This window comes from Manihot esculenta, chromosome 14 (assembly GCF_001659605.2).
Source record: "Manihot esculenta cultivar AM560-2 chromosome 14, M.esculenta_v8, whole genome shotgun sequence".
NCBI lineage: Eukaryota > Viridiplantae > Streptophyta > Magnoliopsida > Malpighiales > Euphorbiaceae > Manihot > Manihot esculenta.
In genome coordinates, this window is record NC_035174.2 from 13,372,401 (window position 1) to 13,386,445 (window position 14,045).

Consider the following 14,045-nt stretch of genomic DNA (forward strand, 5'->3'; position numbering starts at 1 on the left):
ATAATTTATAATTTGATTATTATTTTAAAATAATATTTTATAAAATTTATGTAAATATTTTTTATAGTTAAAAAATTACCATTATTTACTAATAGCGTAATATGAAATATATTATTTTAATTTAAATTGAACCACAAATGAGAAACTTATAAAATCACTAATTTTTTTTATTTTTTCCTGAATATTATATAATAAAGTTAACCATTTTCAATTTGTTATAATTGTACCTAAAATATTAAATTAAATTCAAATATTATACCATATAGTTTCTAAGCTTAAATGAAATCTACAATTTAATTCTGTATTTTTTTAAATTAATCAATTTAGTGTTTTACTTATTATTATAAATATAAATTAGTGTTTCCAAATATTTTTCCATTCAAATTAATATTAATTTTAAAATAATGGCAAAAATATCATTTGAGCTTTTATTTATTAATGATAGTTTAAAGAGTAAATTTAGACAAAAATAAATTTTAATATTTTTAACCGCTATTATATGATTCAGATGTAAATTTGAGCTTTCAGGTGTCTTAATAGACCGTGTCAATATAGTACTCCATTCTAAACAGCAAGGGAGGACACTTTTCCAGGAACAAACGTCAACTTTTGCTGGACGCATTTCATCAAATTCCACTACTCAAAACAAAATACAAGAGTTAAAGATAAAACTCGCCCTATATACAAGCAATTGAAAAAGATAATCTACAACTTCCAGGTCAATGTCTACACTCTTAGAGGATACTTTGTGAAGTTTATTCAGTTTTGATTATTAACATTGAAGACTGCCCTAATCCATCCCAATCTGCAATCAAGCTTCCTTTCATCTTCTGATTGTCTGCAACTGTTTCTGTTATTTTCTCATTGACATTGGCATCTTCCATGATTTTCATATTTGTTTTTCCAGTTGTGACTTCTGTATCTTTTGCCTTCTCACCGGCCTTAGATGATGCTATAGTCATGATGGTTGATACAGCTTCACCGGTTTGGTCAAGTTCTAATAGCCGAAATAGGTGCTTCTTCCCTTTTTTATGAGCTTCTATCACCACTGCAGAGTAAGCACCAACCTGACACGTTTCACACCAGAACTTGAATTTTTTTGGCTTTGAAAGTTCTGCTTTACTCCCCTTTCTCTTCAACTTTGCTGCCCTATCTTTATTCATGGTTTTCTTCCGCACATTTTTCTGTAATCGCAACTTTCCATTGTGGTTCCCTGAATCTAGTTTATTCCCCGTTTTCTTGTCTGTGTCGTTAGTATTCTTGTCTGCTTTCTTGTCTGAGCTTGTATTACGAGTAGCAAGCTTAGCAGACCTTGATGAATTCCCTGACAAACATACAGATCTGGGGCTTTTTGCCATCTTACTTGCTCTCAGTCTTGCTTGCCTAGCCTTGTGCTTCTTGCCTCGAAGATGTTCGTTCAAACCTCTTTCACTTATAGCACTTACCTGACATAGGGCACAGCTCCATTCTTCCTTGGGCTTCTTATTTAAACCAACATAAGGGAGCCCAGCTGCGCCTCCTTCAGGTGGCGTTGGAGCCTTCCGCTTTACTCCACAACGATTTGGATCAGACTTAGCCTGCAACAGAATTCTCAAAGTCATAATCAGCAGTCCTGCAACAATAGTTACCAGGTGAATGATCATTTTTCAATACTGAAAATATCAAAACAAGGAAGGCACTAATGGATTTTTCTTCTCAAAATCAAGCCTTCCAATAACCTTTTCCATCTCTATTACCTTATTTACTGAAGTTCCAACAAAAAAACTGATAAATAAATTTCACATCAGAACTGAAACAAAGCTTCATGAAAGAACTGAATTTCTGAGGCAACAAACATAAAGTTCCATACAACATTTGATAAAATGTCTAACATGTCCGTCAACCAGCCCTTATGAATTCACTAATTTGTCATCTAATGTAATGATGAAGTCATAATTCAAATGTGAATCAAGAAGGAATCTGATGTTCCCGCCCCAACCCCAGTCTCATTTGTTTCATGTATCCGTTTGCATCTTAATTTATGTCAAAAATTGTCAAAAAGGATACTCCTTCCTCAACATGTAAAAAGTACACAGCACAATGAAAATACAACTCTAGAGTAGCAAAAGCAGTGCATTTCCCAGCATCATCACCCACAGTTTTTGACTCTGCAGTTCTGCAGGTAACTAGAATGATCCACTGCCACACTCAAAAACCAGATGGATAATTGTTGTTTATGGTAATGCCTTAGCTGCCGCTGCTTATGAGATCAACATGGCATTCAGAAAAGCCAAAGCTTTTCCATTTCTTAAAAAAAAACATTTGCAATAGAAAAAAAATTTTTTAGAGGAATACCAGAACAACGTGATTAAACTATCAGATAAAATATTTTATTTAAGAACTGCTAGCTGCAGTTGCCATGCCTGCCATGATTTTGTTCCACACGTTCGTGAATCCCAACATTATGAAAACACGAATGGATTCCACAGCATTACATGGATTAATGATAGGGGTTGGGAGCTAGTTATTAGAGGTAGCATTGCAAATACTATTTTAAGCTACTGAAAATAAATGCCCTTTCACCAAATTGAATCCTTGGCAACAAACTTAAGGTTGAAAACCACATTCCAATATCCCATTCACAATCTGGCAGCACAAACTAGTCATAAAAGCTTGCGTTACAACCAAAAGTTTGACTCAAATTTCATATTTGTTTTTAGCAATCCTATTAGACTGTTGACTCCAACAACTCATAGGTCTTTGAAGTCTTACAACCTTCAATTCAAATAAAACCAAAGGGACCAGAGCAATGGATAACGGTTTCTTCAACATGATTGTTTGATCTGGCGGTTTTAAATCCTAGTTTTACTTTGATAATGTCCATATATTAAAAACATAAACACTAACCAAGAGAATTTGAAACTGACTTCCTAGTAACATACTTTGACAATGTCCGCATACTTGAAACATAAACACTTTGACCAAAGAACAGGAACTGATTTTCTAGTAATTTTGGTGGAGAGTCAAATCAAGCTAAGAGGTTTTGCTGAAAACTGTATGATTTCTGTTGAAAGTGGCTCAGAATCTAATTACATGTTTGTTTTTAAGTTAAAGTGGAATCCTAGTTTTTTGCTTGTGTTTAGGAAATCTGTTGATCAATTAGCTGTTATAGTTGTTGCTATTTTCAGCCGTATTAGCAATTTTTTAGCTATTTTGATACGGATCTAATAAGGCAAACTTGCAACAATGGTGTGGAGCAACTTTATATCATTCAAATAGGTTTAAAAGGAGTTCAAAATCATATTCATATTATCAAAATACACTTAGGGCGTGCTTCAATTCATATGGGGCAGGAGCATAATCAAGTCTATGGAATTAAGTTACACAAAGGGAAGCCTAAAGTGAAGATTAAGGATGACTTTTGTGAAGATTTAAGTCCATTGTGTCTAATTAGAATGTGTACAAGTCCATCAAACCAAGTAATCAAATTTGAAGAAACATGTGCAATGTCCAATGCATGTGCAACTTAAAGTGCATGTGCACAACTCATAGATAGTCTTGGGGGACATGTTATAAATGTTATTTTGAAACTTAATGATGTATTTTGTAAGTCCATTTATTTAGGTTAAATTTACACTATCTTATTTGCTTTAACATTGCTAATTTAGTTGTTTGGCCCTAATTTGGATTTTTGTGCTGCCCCTTGCTATGAGCTATTAAATTCAGCCAGCCTTGTTTGGGCACTTTAGAGTTTAGTTTACCCTTATTATCTTAGGGTTAGAATTAATTTTTCTATATAAACTCAAGCCATCCTTTGCGTCAAGAAACTTCTTTAATCAAAATTCAAAATTATTCATACTATTTGCGTGCCTTTGTTATTTTGAGAGTGTGAAATTGTATTCTTCCAATTACATCAAAAATCAAGGTAAACTTATCAATTCAATTGTGGCGTTTGTTTTGTTTTTCTAATCCTCAATTATTAGTGTTATTGCTGTCCTTTGCATTGGGTGCCACAAAGAGGAGTTTATTGTTGGTCTACAGAGCTATTCCATTTTATCATAGAGTTCTTGGACTTGATTCATAGGATTCCTCATCAATTGGTATTAGAGCTAAAGATTAAGGTAAATTCCGATTTATCTTAATTTAGGGATTTAAAGTTGAATTTTCTTGTATTTTTTATTTGTAGAATCTCGATCTTGTGCTAGTTTAATTTATTTAAGATCTAAATTTGTTTGAGCGTTTGTTGATTTAATTCTGATTGTTAAATTAGTTAATTTTTCTTTCTTGGTCAATTCGGGTTTCATAACAAAGAAAAAAAAAAATGAAAAAGAGAAAGAAGGAGGTAACCCTAGGCGTGTTACTTAGAGAAATCTTTCTCCTTATTAGATTTGTTTTTTTTTGTTCTCGTTGAAGTAGGACTTGAGGTAACACTAGACATGTTTTGGAGAAATCATTCTCCTTGTTCGATTTATTTTCCTTGTCTTTGTTGAATTAGGACTTAAGGTTTTATTGTGCCTAAAGACATTCTAGAAGATAGAAGTATCTAGATTGCTTCCTTTACTCTAATTTTCATATTCTTATTGTTTTAGGGACCGTTCAAATTGACTCTCTTATTTTAATTAATTTGATGTCATATTTAATAACATACACACTTGTGCATGTTTAGAGCTTAAAATAAATTTCTTTGATATAAAATAATAAAGTTAGCTCCAAAATTAATTAAATATGAGAATTCTAATTTAGTGTAATTAATTTAGGTATTATCACCTTCTTGCTTTGTTGGAAAAAAATATTTTAGATTCAATATTTGATTTGTTTTGTAGTAATTCAAATTCTTAAATTTTGGCCTAAATTATCTATCTATCAATTCTTGTTTGCTGAATTTTTTTTAGTCTTATCATCTTTGTTTTCTTCATACCGATAGTGTTATTTGATTATATTTACACTCTAAGTTGATATAATCAAGTAGTACATAGTTTTATTCTTGTGCTCCCATCCATTTTGTCTTGTGTCTTCTTTCTAGTGTGTTTGAGCCTACTTTTCTTTGTTAGGGTTTTATTCTTTGTTTCTTAACATTTCTTTTGAGTTGGTTGGTTGGCTTAAATTATGAAGTTCAATTAAAGGAATTACAAAGAGTAGTAAAAGAATGTTTCCTATCTTATACTTGATTTTGGAATAAATAACTTTAAAAATTATATTTAATATTGCAGAAAACGGATGCATAAGGAAGTTACATATAGGTTTAGAGATGTTATGTTGTTACTTGAGGAGGTTCATGGTTATGAAAAGAGTTTACGTGAAGCAAAGTTGGAGATGAAGAGATTTGTTACTAAGATAAGAGAAGCAATAAGAAAGTGGAGGATGGAGAAAGAAGAGGCTAAGTTCCAATTTCAATTTCCATAGATATTGAAATTGAAGAGAAAGTTGTAATGCACAAAGTTAGTGAAGTTGTTGCTGAAAATTTCATCAATGAGCTTAAAGAAGAGATTGTGAACGATGGTGGAAATGGGGAGGACATGATTGATGACGTGGAGGAGGCGAATGGGGCTGTTTTGAAAGAATGCAAGAGTGTGAGTATTCCAATAAATCAAAAGGAAAAGTTTTAATAAAAAAAAGATGGATCTGAAATAGTTGATGAAGGAATTTATGGACGTCTAATTGGGTGTTTGATGTATCTCATAGCAGTTAGGCCCGATATTTTGTTTCCAGCGAGTGTTTTATTAAGATTTTTAAATTGTGCTAGTGAGTTGCATATGGTGGCTAGTTGCATATGGTGGCTGCAAAAGGAGTGGTTAGATATCTTCAAGGAACTCTAACCTATAGTGTCAAATTTAGTAAAAGTCAAAATTTCAAAACTTTATGGATATTCAGACAATGAGTGGGCAGGATCAACTGAGGATATAAAGAGTATCTCTGGATATTGTTTTACTTTTGGATCAGGGTGTTTTTCACGGCTCAAAGAAACAAAAAGTGGTGGCGCAATCAACTGCTAAAGCAGAATTTGTAGCAGCAACATTTGCTGTTAATCAAGTACTGTGGCTAAGGAAAATCATGATAGATTTGCAGCTGGAGCAAGAAGAAAGCACTAAAATCTTGGTGAATAATCAAGCCGCCATAGCTATTTCTCCAAATCCAATATTTTATGGAAAGTCAAAGCATTTCAATATCAAGTTTTATTTCTTGAGAGAAGTGCAGAAAAATGGTGAAGAGATGCTAGTTTATTGCAAATCACAAGAACAGGTGGTAGACATTTTTGCCAAGTCATTTCAAGTTAATATATTTGAATTTCTCAGAGGAAAGCTTGGAGTTTGCAGCTCCTGATCCAGGAGGAGATGTTGAAAGTGGCTCAGGATCTGATTACGTGTTTGTTTTTAAGTTAAAGTGGAGTCCTAGTTTTTTGCTTGTGTTTAGGAAATCTGTTGATCAATTAGTTGTTGTAGTAGTTGCTATTTTTCAGCCATATTAGCAATTCTTTAGCCATATAATCTGTAATTTCAGTTTCCGCAACACTAGTATATATTTGAATCTCAAATTCAATAAAACACAGACCTTTCAGATCAGCTCTTCTTGTTTTTTGCAAAATTCAGTCTGTTAACAACAACAATTTCAAACACCAAAGGCCTCATAGCCACATTAGTTAACATTTTATGATCGACAACAAGAACAATATAAATCTTAAACTGATTGGAATATGGATCTACTAGTTTGTGAGAGAAAAAACCTCGTTCTCTTTTGTAATCTTTTTCATTGCAATATGAATTTCAGACAATAGATTTTACTGCTTATAGTTGTGAGAGAATCCAAAATCTTCATCAGCTTTGGAGCAAATATTGTATGCCTAATAATTTAGATTCCCAATCACAGAAGTGATTCCCAACATGCAGAAGGAAAACTACAATATGCAATGAAGTGGAGTTGTCCCATAATCAACTCATACTCCTAGAATCCAGAACAAAGTTTAATCCACTAAAGCAACAAAATTCCATGACCTAACATCAATTCTAGTTAAGTTGCAAGTTTTTTCACAAGCAACAATAATCCCATCAATCATAATGCTCAACAGGACTTGACTATTTCTATAATAGATAAAAGAATGAAATTTTTAAATATTTTTTAGGCTAAGCAAGACATGGCCTGCTATTGAGCTGTGCTAGAACAAGATAGCAAAACATGGAATGGTGAAATCCCTAGAACATGGCAGGGGTGTTATTCATACTATACCATGAGTCATATCCACTTGTACAAATAATGCATAGTGTGCGACTATCTTTTAGTATTTTTTTTTTTTTTTGCAAAGGATCTCCAAAAATGAAATTCCACATGCTACAAATGATATCAAATATGTTGACTTATTTGCTGATTTCCAGTGATATGATTTGATTGATTACTGATTCTAGACACAAATTAGGATCCTCAATTATCTTTATAATTATTTGATTATTTATTTCCTTTTTAGTTGTAATCCTGTGTATAAATAGGCATGTAAATCCTTATAAAGATCAAGAGAGAAATATAAGAATACTTTAAAATTCTTCAAGGTATCATAACTTTTTCTTTCATACACTCGACCGGATATAGCCTATATTATTAGTTTAGACAGACAATTCATGCATGATCCTTGAAAGACTCATATGCAGGTTGTCTTTCGCATCTTGAGATACCTAAAATCTACACCAAAAAAATGGCTTCTTTACTCTTAAACATGGTCACCTCCGAATTGAAACTTTACAAATGCAGATTGAGCAGGAATCTCCATGACAGGAGATCAACTTTCGACTACTATACAGATGTGGGAGGGAACCTTGGTACTTGGAGAAGCAAAAAATAAAGTTTTATTGCTCGATCAAGTGTTGAAGCAGAATACAGAGCAATGGTTCAAGGCGTGTATGAACTTTTGTGATTGTAGAAGTTATTAGAGGAGCTGAGATTGCCTGAGAGAAATAATATAACTTTGTATTATGACAATCAAGCTGCCATCAATATAGTACAAAACCCAGTTCAACATGACCAACCGAAGCACATTGAGATTGATCGACACTTCGTTAAAGAAAAATGAAAATTTAACAGATGGTATCTTGAACTTAGTTCAAATGACTTCTACCGAAAAGCTTGCAGATAGATTTTACTCAAAGATTCAACAATAAATCCTATCATAATCTGATTTGCAAGTTAGGCATGTGCGACATCTATGCACCAACTTAAGGAAGAGTATTGACTTATTTGCTAATTTCTAACGATATGATTTGATTGATTACTAATTCTAGGCACATATTAGGATTCTTAATTATCTTTGTAATTATTTGATTATTTACTTCCTTCTTAATTATAATCATCTGTGTATAAATAGGCACGTAAATCCTTGTAAAGATCCAAAATTCTCCAAAATTCTTCAAAATACTTACGGAAAAAAAAAAAAAGAAGAAATTCTCGGTTATTAATAATCTTGGAGTAGAACAAACATTGTTATTCATTGATGAAACTCTAAATAGAATACATTGTATTCATTATAATAACATTGAAAATTTGTTAATTATTTATTGAGGTTGAACTTTGACCTCTAAGAAAGGGGGGAGAGGGGGAGGGGGATCACATGTTACACGGTAAATTAAACAAAAATAAAAAATAAAAAAAAAGAAAGAGAAAAGGTCTTGTTTAGTTGGAGTTAACTCCACTAAAAAACTTCAAGTTTCTAGTCGGTGCTAATTTATGTTGGTTTGGTTGGCCATTTTCCTTGACTTTTTGCAAAAGTTGAAACTCTTACTTTTTTTTATTATAAAGGAAGCAAGTTACTTCTTCTAACCTAGTTAAATTAAGTCCTAAGAAAGTTAAGTTCACCTCCCAGGAAGCAAGTCATTTGAACTAAACAAAGCCTAAATTTGTGAAGTCAGTAACCATGCATTACAAAATGGACCACTCTATTTCTTCAACCAAATTTTGATTGCACAAACATCTCCAACACCTTTTTCATATTTGCATGTTGACTTGGAAACAACATTTTTATGACATTATAAGTAGCGACAGGCAAACTTAAGATTATTTTAGTTGGGGGCAGGGGGCGATGGTGAGAAATGTTTTAGCACCTTTAGATCTTTCCAAAACATTGTCCTAAAACGATAATAACCTAACTAACTTGCAGTGTTATTTAAGGCACCAGACGAGGCACCACTGCCACACCTCACCTGACCTGACCTGGGCTAGGTGATGCCCTCTTCACTTAGATGCTTACGTCAATGAAGAGAGACGAGAGGAGACAGGAGGGTCAGGTGCTGCCTCTTTAAAATAACGTTCTGCTTACCTTTTCTTTTTAGTTTTAAGTTATTTTTAAAACATAAAACACCAGACTTTTGCTATCATAAAATGTCCAGCAGCCTCTCAACTCTCAAGTACTCAACTGCTGCCTCTCCCTCTCCTCTTCAACTTCAAGACTTCAACTCTCATAACAGGTATGTCTCCCTTATCCCTCTCCTCTCCTTCTTTTCATCTCCTCTCTCCATCCCTGGAGCATCCTGCACATCCAGGATCATTCTCCTCCTCCTCCTCTCCTCTTCTTCTTATCTTCCATATTCTTTCCTCCATTTCCCAGTATGGCAGCCAGCAACACTGCAGGTCTGCAGCAGGCAGCTTTTTTTTTTAAATTGCTGCAACTTGAATGTGTTTGATATTTATGTTTAAACTTTAAAAGTTCAGTATGTTTATAATTTTGGTATCTATATGCAGCAGCCAGCAGGTCATATGTTTATAATTTTGGTATGTAAATGTTCAAAATTTCAGTTTTTTTTTTTTATTTCTTTATAAGTTCTTGTAGCTAAATAATTGAAGTTCTGTTTATTGAAGCTAAATAATTGATGTTCTGTTTATTGCTTGTTATTTTATAATTAGTACTGTTTTATTGCTTGTAATTGGAATTACAGTAATTTTATTTTTATATATATAACTCTTGATGATGAGTAGTTTTATGCAAACAATTTTTTTTCTTTTATATATATAACTCTCGATGATGTTCTGTTTACTGAGTATGTCGTTTTACTTAAGTTACTAGTTGAAGCATGATTCTTTTGTGTGCGTGTATATATATATATTTGGTTATGGCACCTCATTTCAAAAAAGCCTTCATCTTAACTCTTGCCTCTCCTTAAGGCCACAAGGGGGTTACCTCTTGCCTTAATAGTGCTACTAATTCGGGACTACGGCTTAATTATCTTTTAGACGTAACCTCCTAATGCTTTTGTTGAAGCCCACATCAGTTTAGGATAGGCTAAGGCCTAAATTTGTAGAGTCTATTACATTGCAAAATGGACGACTCTATATCCATTAACCAAATCTTGCATGCACAATCATCTCCAAAACCTTTTTCATATTTGCATGTTGACTTGGAAAAAAACATTCATTTTTTATGAAGTTATAAGAATAAGTAGTGATTGGCATACTTGAGATGACGTGGAGGGCAATAGTGAAAAATGTTTTAGCAGCTTAAGCTCTTTCAGAAACATAGTCCTAAATCGATTCTGACCTAACTAATTTCGGATTAAGGCTTAGTTGTCCTCTAGACATAACCTCCTAACTCTTTGTGTTTACCAAATTAAAATGTGATCTATTTGCCCAAGGGATCAGGAGAGCCATCAATCTACACTATTATTAGCCCAAACTGAGGAAAGTCACTGTAGCATAATGTAATCTGGGAAAAAGAGAGAGAGAGACTCTGTTTTGGAACTTTAGTTGGGAGGCCATAAAGCTGCTTTTTGGATATCATTTGAAAAAAAAAATGATTCACTTGTTTTGGAGCTTTTATGACTAAACATATCAATTTTAACTTTAAACCGAAGTTTAATACCTCTAACTAACACATTTCAAGAAATGTTTTTCTAAACATTAGGCTCCAACAGCAATACTAAAAGGAGCTTCATACTCTCAAATCCCTGAGAAATCTCTGTTATGATTCCGGGTTATAGATCGCGTCACGGGATAGTTGATAGGAAAGGAGCTCATTAGAGGGAGCTCTTAACCCCTCAGACTCGTTAACAAGAGAGTTATAAATCTCACAATTTTAGAAATAATTCATGTTTGTTTTATTGAATAAAATTAAACCTCTTATATAATAGAAAGATTCATACAATCATAATACTTTTAATTAGAACAGAAGTCTAATACAAGCAACTATTAGATAAAGAACTCCTAATATGAGATAACAGAAACCTAATAATAAACACATCAGATAAAATAAAATACTAAAAATAAGATAATAGATAAATATAATATATACATGTTAGGGATTTAATTTATCCTTCCCTCGTGGAAAAAGAGTTTGTCCTCAAACTCAAAGGTAGAATATACAGCCTGAAAATAATTGTTCGACTCCTATGTAGCTTCAAATTTACGATAGTCTTGCCAACTAACTAATAATTTCAAAACTTGGGTGTCTAGACCAAAAACAATAATTCTACGTCCCTTTTCATCACACGAGGAAAAGTCAATTTTGGCATTTTGAGGCACCACAGATACCTCTATGCTCTCATTCACTTGTTGACCAAAAAATTGTTTGCTACTACAATATATCTTGGTTTTGGTTCGCCTCCCTATTGAAGGTGTGAACTAGTTTAAAATTTTATTAAACTAAGTCATTCAAACGTGAACATTGTATGAAGGAATTCAACTTCTCTGGTAGATTTGTTGAATTACCCGTGACGATCTGCTTTTCTTCCGCCTTTTATGTCAAGGTTAAATGCTTAGCTATAACTTCAAGCAAAGCTCGTATCTCTTTTTGTTCATAAGATTGCTATTGATATCGTTCCTCGGATAATTGAATATAGGAATCCAATTTTTGTTGTAAACTAGATTGGTCTCTCGTGACGCCATGCTCTGATATCAAGTTGTTACGATCCCGAGTTATGGATCGCATCACGGGATGGTTGATAGAAAAGGAGCTCGTTAGAGGGAGCTCTTAACACTTCATACTCATTAAGAGAGTCTTAAATCTCACAATTTTAAGAATAAATTTTGTTTGTTTTATTGAATAAAATTAAATTTCTTATTTAATGGAGGTTCATACAATCATAATACTTCTAATTAGAGTAGAAATCTAATACAAACAACTATTAGATAAGAACTTCTAAGATAAGATAATAGAAATCTAATAACAAACACATAAGATAAGATAATAGATAAATATAATTTGTTTGCTATGGATGTCCATAACAATCTCATTATAGAAAAAGCTCTTTAGAACACAGTCAATAACATGTTTTCATCTTTAGTATCTTTACGCAACAACCTCCACCAATTTGCAAGACACCTAACAAAAGCAAACCCAGAAGGAATGAAGGAAAAAGACAACAGAAAATTTACTAAAAATTTATCGTTAGTAGTTATTCAAACTTTAATTTAACTATTCCAACAGGGAAAACTCGATATGTGATCAGGTAATAAAACCTATTAGCAGTAGAAAGAGAAATCTATGTGTATAACAATCACATGCATACACTTGCTGCTACTTCATCACCTGAGCACAACGTACCAACGAATGAAAGAAACACCAAATATATATGTTCTAGATAGCGTGTAGCAAAATAAAATATCTCCCGAAGAAGAAAAACAGAAATAAAAAATCACAGTTACTCGAAACTTACCAGCACTGTTAGTTTATCCTTATTATCTTCTGATGCAGGCTTAACATCAGGCGCCACCAAAGCTCCTGATACCCTCGGCGACTGCACCCGCGGATCAAACACGCCACGACCATGAAATGCTGAATGCTCTTCAAGCCATCGATTGTCAAATTGATTCATCAAAGTGAACCTAGGTCTGGGTGCATGGTGCATTGTCAGCCTTTCCCCAAAAGTCAAGCCTCCTCCGATGACACCTATTCCCGTTGCCATTTCTCTCTCCATCATCAGCTCTCTCCAGACCTCGGCTTTGAGAGCCCGCCGAGCGATTTCCTCTGCGATGATCTCATTTCTGATATGCTCCTTCTCGATCTCACGCATTCGCATTAGCTCGAGGTTTCGTCTTGGATCCATGTTTGGATAGTTTGCTGAGAGGGGGAACCAGTGCAAATAAAAATTCACTTTTGCGTTTGGCTCCAGACAAAAACGGAAGTATATGAATTACCTTACTTTTCTTTAGAAAATTTTAGCTATTGAACTTAATAACTGAAAGCTATCTTATACGGCTGAGCTCTCTCAATAACCAAACAGCACCCAGAAAGAAAAACTTTCCCCAGTAAAACGACGATATTGTTTAACAATTTATTATTCACGGAGATGAGCTCTCAAAGTTTTGGAAATAAAACAACTTAGATTGCAAAAAAAAAAAAAAAAAAAAAAAAAGAAATCCTTTCACTTTCTCACTGTTTCTGATTAAACAAACGGGAGGTGAGAGAAAGTTTGAGTTACAAGTGGTAGAACCTCGAAATGGTTGTTCAGGTAAGCATTCGGTGGTCGACGACGAACGGAACTGCACAGAAGATCCGCCATCTAAAGCTCGAAATTTGAATTCCATACAAATCAAAAAGATTAAATTGAGACAGGGAGAGGGCCTCGACGAGAGTTTATTTTGGTAAAGGATAACCGCCTCAAACTTTTGATAAGTTCAAATAAATCCGTAACTTTTGTTCTCAGTTCAAATAAGCCCATTTAAATCCATAACTTTTGTTATAAGTTCAAATAAGCCCATTTAAATAATATAGTTTTAAATATGTAAATTATTTTTATTTTTAAAAATAAATTAATGAAAAATTCATCCAGGCTCTCATCCTATCCTATCCTAGCCCATCCCATCCCATCTACTATTTTAATTCAAGATTTGATATTCTTTTATGACAGATCAATGATTTCAGACTAAAAATCCAAATTTGAAATTTGTTTTATTCTTACTCTTTCCCATTCCCATTTAATCTTTCACCTCTTCATCCTTCTTCTTCTTCCACATATTTTCCATATCTTCTTCTTCTCCTCTTCCTAAATCTAATTGCAGCAATCTAAGATTTTGCTGTGGTTTTATTCGAAAACCTATTGTATTTATGAGATTTTGGATTGTTTGAAAATTTTTTAAGTTGATTTTTTCAGATTTTG

At 33.3% G+C, this 14,045-nt stretch overlaps 1 protein-coding gene across 1 annotated transcript; it reads right to left on the reverse strand.

Moving 5' to 3' along the window:
- Positions 1-585: 585 nt before the first annotated feature.
- On the reverse strand, positions 586-13,569 carry LOC110599985. Its single transcript, XM_021736638.2, has 3 exons — positions 13,380-13,569; positions 12,603-13,006; positions 586-1,577 (listed from the first exon to the last, which is right to left on the reverse strand). Exons 1-3 carry the CDS (start codon positions 13,471-13,473, stop codon positions 756-758), a joined length of 1,320 nt encoding a protein of 439 aa, XP_021592330.1. The 5' UTR covers positions 13,474-13,569; the 3' UTR covers positions 586-755.
- Positions 13,570-14,045: the final 476 nt, after the last annotated feature.

What these genes read in the sequence shown, in the direction of transcription:
- LOC110599985 (XM_021736638.2), bottom strand. Translation starts at nt 13,473, where the DNA reads ATGGAATTCAAATTTCGAGCTTTAGATGGCGGATCTTCTGTGCAGTTC. An exon ending in ACCTGAACAACCATTTCGAG is followed by an intron (nt 13,007 to 13,379) that starts GTTCTACCACTT and finishes TCCCCCTCTCAG; the next exon opens with CAAACTATCCAAACATGGAT. An exon ending in AGGATAAACTAACAGTGCTG is followed by an intron (nt 1,578 to 12,602) that starts GTAAGTTTCGAG and finishes ATTCTGTTGCAG; the next exon opens with GCTAAGTCTGATCCAAATCG.